Source organism: Megalobrama amblycephala, linkage group LG14 (genome assembly GCF_018812025.1).
Source record: "Megalobrama amblycephala isolate DHTTF-2021 linkage group LG14, ASM1881202v1, whole genome shotgun sequence".
Lineage (NCBI taxonomy): Eukaryota > Metazoa > Chordata > Actinopteri > Cypriniformes > Xenocyprididae > Megalobrama > Megalobrama amblycephala.
The window spans coordinates 39145269-39151899 of NC_063057.1; the positions used below are offsets into that span (position 1 = coordinate 39145269).

The 6631-nt window shown below is 35.4% G+C and overlaps 1 protein-coding gene across 1 annotated transcript; it reads left to right on the forward strand.

The window, feature by feature from the left end:
* Nucleotides 1–1405: 1405 nt before the first annotated feature.
* Nucleotides 1406–6320, forward strand: LOC125245292 (zinc finger protein 470-like). The gene is made up of 2 exons (XM_048155828.1): nucleotides 1406–1932; nucleotides 5551–6320. The coding sequence occupies exons 1-2, from the start codon at nucleotides 1776–1778 to the stop codon at nucleotides 5847–5849; spliced, it is 456 nt and encodes a 151-aa protein (XP_048011785.1). The 5' UTR covers nucleotides 1406–1775; the 3' UTR covers nucleotides 5850–6320.
* Nucleotides 6321–6631: the final 311 nt, after the last annotated feature.

Below are 6631 nucleotides of genomic sequence, written 5' to 3' on the forward strand. Positions count from 1 at the left end.
CACTAAACAGAAAACACATCAGTGTAAAACAAGGATATTCGCTCATGTTTGCTCTGCTGTATCCTTCTGTTTATCTGAATGCCTGCACTCAATCAGGCAAAATAGCTCAGACGATTTATCATATTATACAAACTATGTATTACTTTGAACATGTGAACTGTTGCTTAACACTGAATATTTTATTACCTTTTCGAAATAATCCATTAAACCGATGCGATTTGAGAAGCGTCTACTAATATTTTCAGTTCCATTTGCTTTCGCGTTCTCTCAAGGACACGCCCACAAAATGAGGATATCATGAATATTCGCGTAAGCGCCACCCAGTGGAACAGAATATTTCAGGAACCGAATATATTGTAACACTTGGAGTCTCTGCTAATGAGCTGATGACCTGATTCAGGTGTGTTTGATTAAGGAGACATGGAAAACATGCAGTGTTGGTGGGCCTCCAGGATCGTGGTTGAGAACCACTGATTTAGATCACTTAAAAGATTAATGGGAGAAAGGCTTGAATAAACAATTTTCAGGAACAACTGGGCAGAAAATTATTAAATAGATTTATTCATCATCTATATGTCATGTGGTTGTGCAATTCAAGGTATTACACTGGCTTCATTGGTTGAAGGTTAGGTTATCTAAGTTCAGACCAGAACTAGACCCTATTTGTGACAGATGTAAGCAGGCACATGCCCAAGTTTGTATAACTTTTAAAAATCGCCATTAGACCCATCTCCTTTTATTGCTATATTTGGTGTTACAGCACAGAACATGTGCCTAAGTAGCCATAATGGTACATATAAGTATATATATTTTGGTCTTTGTTCATTGTAATTGATACTTTATGTCTGATGGGTAGAGGGATGGGTTGTGTTGGGGATTTTGACTGTAAATACTGTACTTTTTCATTTTCTTTTTGTTGCATATTAACAGACCTTGTTAAAAAAAAAATACACTTGCTCATGTAAGCAAATAACTTCCAAAAAACTCTTCTTTACAATACAGAAGAAACCTCCCATAATGACCTTAATTTGGAATGGTTCTACACACAAAATATGACTTTTCTGAACATATAGGCAGATGGTGAACCAACACAATAAGGATATGTTCTTCCATTTAAAAAAAACAAACATTAATAAAAAGCTGTAATTCATCTTCAACTCGATCTCACAAAGTTCTGTTACAGTCAGTAATGCTGGCTGCACAGTGAATCTGTTATTTACATTATTACTTGCTATAATGAGAGAATTTGCAGGCGTGCAGAGCTCAGAATCCAGTGACCACTTAAAACAGTCTTTGCCTACTGTCTATTTTTGTGTGTAATATGAACTCTTCTTAATAAGTTTTTTTTTTTTCATGTATTTTAAACTTGTAACCCACATTTGTAGCTATTTAAATATTAATAAGTTTTGCTTATTAGATTGTCACACTCTTCCATGGGAAGTTCTTAATATTTTTTTTGTGAGCAGGACTTTTATTTTGGTCTGAAGGTATGACATCATAAAGCTGTGCCGTGCTCCTGCATCTGTTGATGTGATTCAGCTGAAGAAAGGTTTGATTTTTTTTTACACATTTAGTTTTTAAATCAATTCTAACTGTTCAGTCAATTTGTTTTTTACAAGTTATGTACTGTTAATTAACCATTCTTGAAAGCAACGTTGCAGTGCTTTATTTAACATTAATTAATGTTATTTATTCCTTATGTTAATTATCTTAAACATGACAAACACACACAAACTCGTTGAAGTGACTTAGATCCATGTGACACTATTATAAAGATGGCATTTATTAAAGAGGAGAGTGAAGAAACATTCACAGTGAAACAAGAAGAAACTGAGGATCAAACAAAGATGGAGTTTATTAAAGAGGAGAGTGAAGACATGAAAGATGAAGAAATATTCAGTGTGAAACAAGAAGATACTGAGGAACAAACAGGTTGGTTTCATTATCAAAGCTGAACTCATTCATTTTATATTTATTAAAATGTCCAGCTCTACAGAAATTAATGTTTTTGAAGAATACAAAGAATTTCACATGACCAGACAAATACTAATACTGCCTTTAAACTTGGAAGCAGGATCTTCTTAGGTTTGTGCTCGTTGTTACGTCGCACGATAATTTAAAATTGGTTCGGTTTGCATCATGGTTTAAGGATGATTCAGTATGTGCTATGTTGAGGGGAAAATGCATTGCTGTCAAATAAATAACAAATAATCAAACTACAAGCAACAGCACAAATTAAAATCAATAGAGCAAAGATACGAATGAAATTGTGTTTTTCAGGTAGGTCTAATTGAAGTAATCAAATGTAAAATAACATTGCATGTTTGGCTGTATAATTTAAAGATAAATCCTCATTAAAGTTACAAAAGCTAGTGAGCGATTTCCTTGTCTTTTGTTGTTTTGATTAACATCAAAAAGACATTAAGTTACTGTCACTTTAAGACATAATGCACAGATCATCATACAATACTGATACTGAACTCATTCCTTGTCTTTCTCGACTGTATAAGTTCACTTAAGGCATAACAGACACTCCCCCCTGGTTTCATAGACAAGGGCTAGTCCTAGACTAAAGCCCTATTCGGACGGGATTAGTTTTACGTGGGGAGGTGGAGTAAAGTAATTTTACCTCAGGACGTCTGTAATATTAATTGGCTAATTCGCACGGGACAAGACAACTCAGTAAAACTAGCAGAAGTGGGAGGGGTAACTCGATTTACGCACTGCCATCACCTCCCTGTCATCATGTGGGTATATGCTGCTTCCTGATACAATGTGCGCAAACACATATAATCTAAATATATAAACTATAAATAACAGTTAGGTCCGATTTTATTAATTAAATTCTGATTGGATTATGATGATAATAAGCACTTAGCTAAAGATAAAATTAGTTTTGTGCCTCTGACAATTGCTTCGATCTTCTTTTTGCTCTGAATGGTATGTAGAAAATACTTGAGGTTTGCCACAGACTTGTCCCACCACCTACAACACAAATGAATGTTTCTTCAAGTGCTTCCATGATTGAGAAATGCGCAGAAAACTACTTTTAAACAGGAAATGACGGAATTTTACCGTACATATTTACAGCGGGTCTATTCGGACGGGATTAGTATTACCTGAGGTAATTTTTCCGGACCTTTTCACAGAAGGTAAAAGTCACCGTAATCTTTACTGACATTGTCCGTAATGATTACTGAGATGGCACATTCGGACGGGACTAAAATCACTGAGAAGCTCTGGTAATATTACTTTACCCCCACCTCCCCATGTAAAACTAATCCCGTCCGAATAGGGCTTAAGGCTACATTCACACGAAGCCAGAGCTTACCCTAGATCGCGCTGTAATTCGGACACTTAAGATGATCTTAAGTACTAAAGATGAATTTTTAGTATATTTAGTACAAAATTAGTGCATGAAAATAGAGAACTTTAAGTATATTATAGAAATGTACTTTTTTTTCCACCTGGGTACACTTAAAACAGCGAATAAGACCTGGAGCATGCGCATAATCCTTGCGCGCTGTATACAAACTATAGTAAAGCTTAGTAATAATGTTTTATTTTGGCTCAGTAGCTTCTGCAGCACAAACACAAGCATCAAGAGTGCTATTGCTATTGTTGTTGTTGCTGTTTTGTGGCGTTAGCACCATCTGACTAGGGTCGACACATGGGGTGATGACATCATCGTTTTACAAAATATACGGATAGGCTGTCCACACGAAAACGCAGACGGCGTTTTCAGATTTATACACTCTTGGACCTGGTTTAAAAAAATAGCGGTTTCACCTTTCGAAAACGCCGGATCCATGTGGACGAAATGACTATCCGGTACAAAATTTGTGCGTATTCCCAAAAACGCGTCAACGTGTGGAAGGGGCCTAAAATGCATGTTTCAGCTGTTTCAACTGAAAGTTACTTGTCAAGTCAAGTCACCCTTATTCATATAGCGCTTTTTACAATGCAGATTGTGTCAAAGCAGCTTTACATTGATAATTGGTATATAATTTTCCTTTTAAAGAATAGTGTCAATACAGGCAGATCAAAAGCACTGTTGAATAAATGTCAAGAATACTGTTGAATATCAAATGTCAAGTCAAATTAAATTAAATTAGGGCTGCACGATTAATCGTATTTTAATCACGATAACGATATCTGCTTCTCTCAATTGATTTTAAATAATCGTCACGATATTGGCCCACTCTATGAAAATGAACATAATTTGGAAATATTGGAAGTAATATTAGGAATTTTGCTGTTTTATCTAAGTTCCTAAAGGTTTTATCAGTTTTCATAATGTTGATCAGCTAGAAATTATTGTTCTTTGCTTTACGAATTTGCCGGGCAATTTGAATCTGGTTTGTCTTATTGCAAACGAATTTTGTTGCTTTAAAATCTAATGTGAATACATATTACAAAGCGCTCACCAAAACCATGTTTTGTATTGATTTACCATCTAACGAAGTTATCATAGTTGGTTAAATTAAGTCTTTGTGCCACCTACAGGCTACTTGCACTGACATATCTTTCATTGCCATTGTTTTGTCTCAAGATTCATACCAGTAATGTTTTTTTTTTTTTTTTTTTTTTTTTTTTTCTTCTGTTATGTACTGTTCCCAGATGTTGAATATTTTGTTAAATTTGAACCATTGAATTTTTATAGTGAAATAAAATGTACTGAAAATTTCTTGTTGAATATTATAGGTCAGGTTTCCTCATTTAGTTTTCAGCAAGGGGCAAATTCTGCCAACAATACAAAGCCACTAACTAGTGGTCAATCAATAATGGATTTTTGATGGCCGATGCCAATGGAGGGTGTATTGATGTCACTGTCCTGCCGGAACACGCTCCCTCAGCTGGACTGAGTGGCAAAAAAACCTGCAAAACTAGATTTAATCAGGGAAACTAGCAAATTTACAAATAAATAGATTAGGATCCACAAATAAATGCAAAGTAATTCACAAAAATAATCATATGCACAAATTAATAGAATAAGATCCATAAATATATGAGTGTCACAAAAAATTATTAAATTCACAAATAATTTAAAATGAGATTTGCTAATAAAAAACATTCACAAATATGTTTTTATGTCACAAGCACGTCTCTCCCTGCATTAATTTGTGAATTACCATCTGTGCATTTGTGGATCTCTTCCTGCGCATTTGTGGACTCTGAAACAGTTCTGGCATCAAGTCTGGAGAGTATTGGCCGAAGCTGATCACGTGAGCAGCATGACGCATACATGTAATGCTGACACAGGATCAGGCCAATAATGAGCCGGTATTCAGACATAAACAAGAAAGCCTGCACCGAGTTACTATGTATGATAACGGTTTAAATTGTTGAATAAAGTCTTTATTTTTGTTTTGATTTTGTACACAAAAGAATTCTCGTCGCTTCATAACATTTAAGTTTGAACACTTGTTTTGTTCTGCTGTGCTCTCTTACATGCAGTTGGTTTTGATGCTTAATATGTATAAATGTTTGGATGTCTGTGCTTTGTGCCATTAAACTGGTGTTCACCATTTTCTTTCTTTTTTGCCTCAGACCTGATGGCACTGAAAGAGGAGTGTGTAGTACTAAAAGAGGAAAGTGAAGTACTGAATGAAATGGAAAAGAAAGATCAATATAACAATCTTCATGATTTCATTACTGGAGAAAAATCTTTCAGTCACTCACAGACAGAAAACACCTCACGAAAAATAGCTCAAAATACTGGAACTAGAACTTGTTTCACCTGCAACCTGTGTGAAAAGAGTTTCAGCACAGAGGAAAACCTTAAAGTCCACTTGAAAATTCACATTGGAGAGAAGCCTTACACCTGCTCTCAGTGTGGAAAAGTATAGCTGCAGTACATATTTCTTTAAATTAATATGTTCTATAATTTACATACATATTATTTCTGTCGTTTTAACATGTTTTTATGTTTGTTTAAATTAATTCATGCATATTGAGTGCTTATGTTAAGTAGGAACTAAAGTACATATGCGGTACACACGGACATTTTTGAAAGGTGCAACAGGAAAAAACGGACTTTTGGCGAGAAGTTAATATCTCTGCATGTGGATTTAAAGTTACAAAGAAGTTGCAAAGAAGAAAGGATGCTTTTCATTTTTGTATTTTGATCGGGGTATTTCAAAGAATTCATTCCCTTTTGGTTATATGCAGCCAGCGAGGTATGTGAAGTATGTTTGTGTTTCCCGAGAGTTTGACGGTGGATTTCATTGACGGTGAACGTGATAGCGTAGAAAAGAATGAGAAAGACAATAAATCCATCAGTATCCAGAACCATGGCGTCGTTTATTTCCCGGAGGGAGTGATAGTCAAACTCGGACCTGCGCCAATGTTCCCGAACCCGCTCGTGCCCGGCCCGGACCTGCTGTGTCACAACTCGGCAAGAAGAGATGTAACTTCACACAGATATGCCCACATTTAGCGTTAAGGACTTGCAGTTCATCAGTGTTTCATTAAGACGTCCATAAGGCAGACACTAAAGCTTGTGTACTGAAAGGTGACAATAAGTTTGAGCACTACAAGGAACTGTGTGAAACCTTAATAATAATAACTGTGGTTGAAATAGTGTACAGGGAATTTATTGATATAGTTTATTGAAATAAGTGATAACTTG

What these genes read in the sequence shown, in the direction of transcription:
- LOC125245292 (XM_048155828.1), top strand. Translation starts at nt 1,776, where the DNA reads ATGGCATTTATTAAAGAGGAGAGTGAAGAAACATTCACAGTGAAACAA. An exon ending in AGATACTGAGGAACAAACAG is followed by an intron (nt 1,933 to 5,550) that starts GTTGGTTTCATT and finishes TTTTTGCCTCAG; the next exon opens with ACCTGATGGCACTGAAAGAG.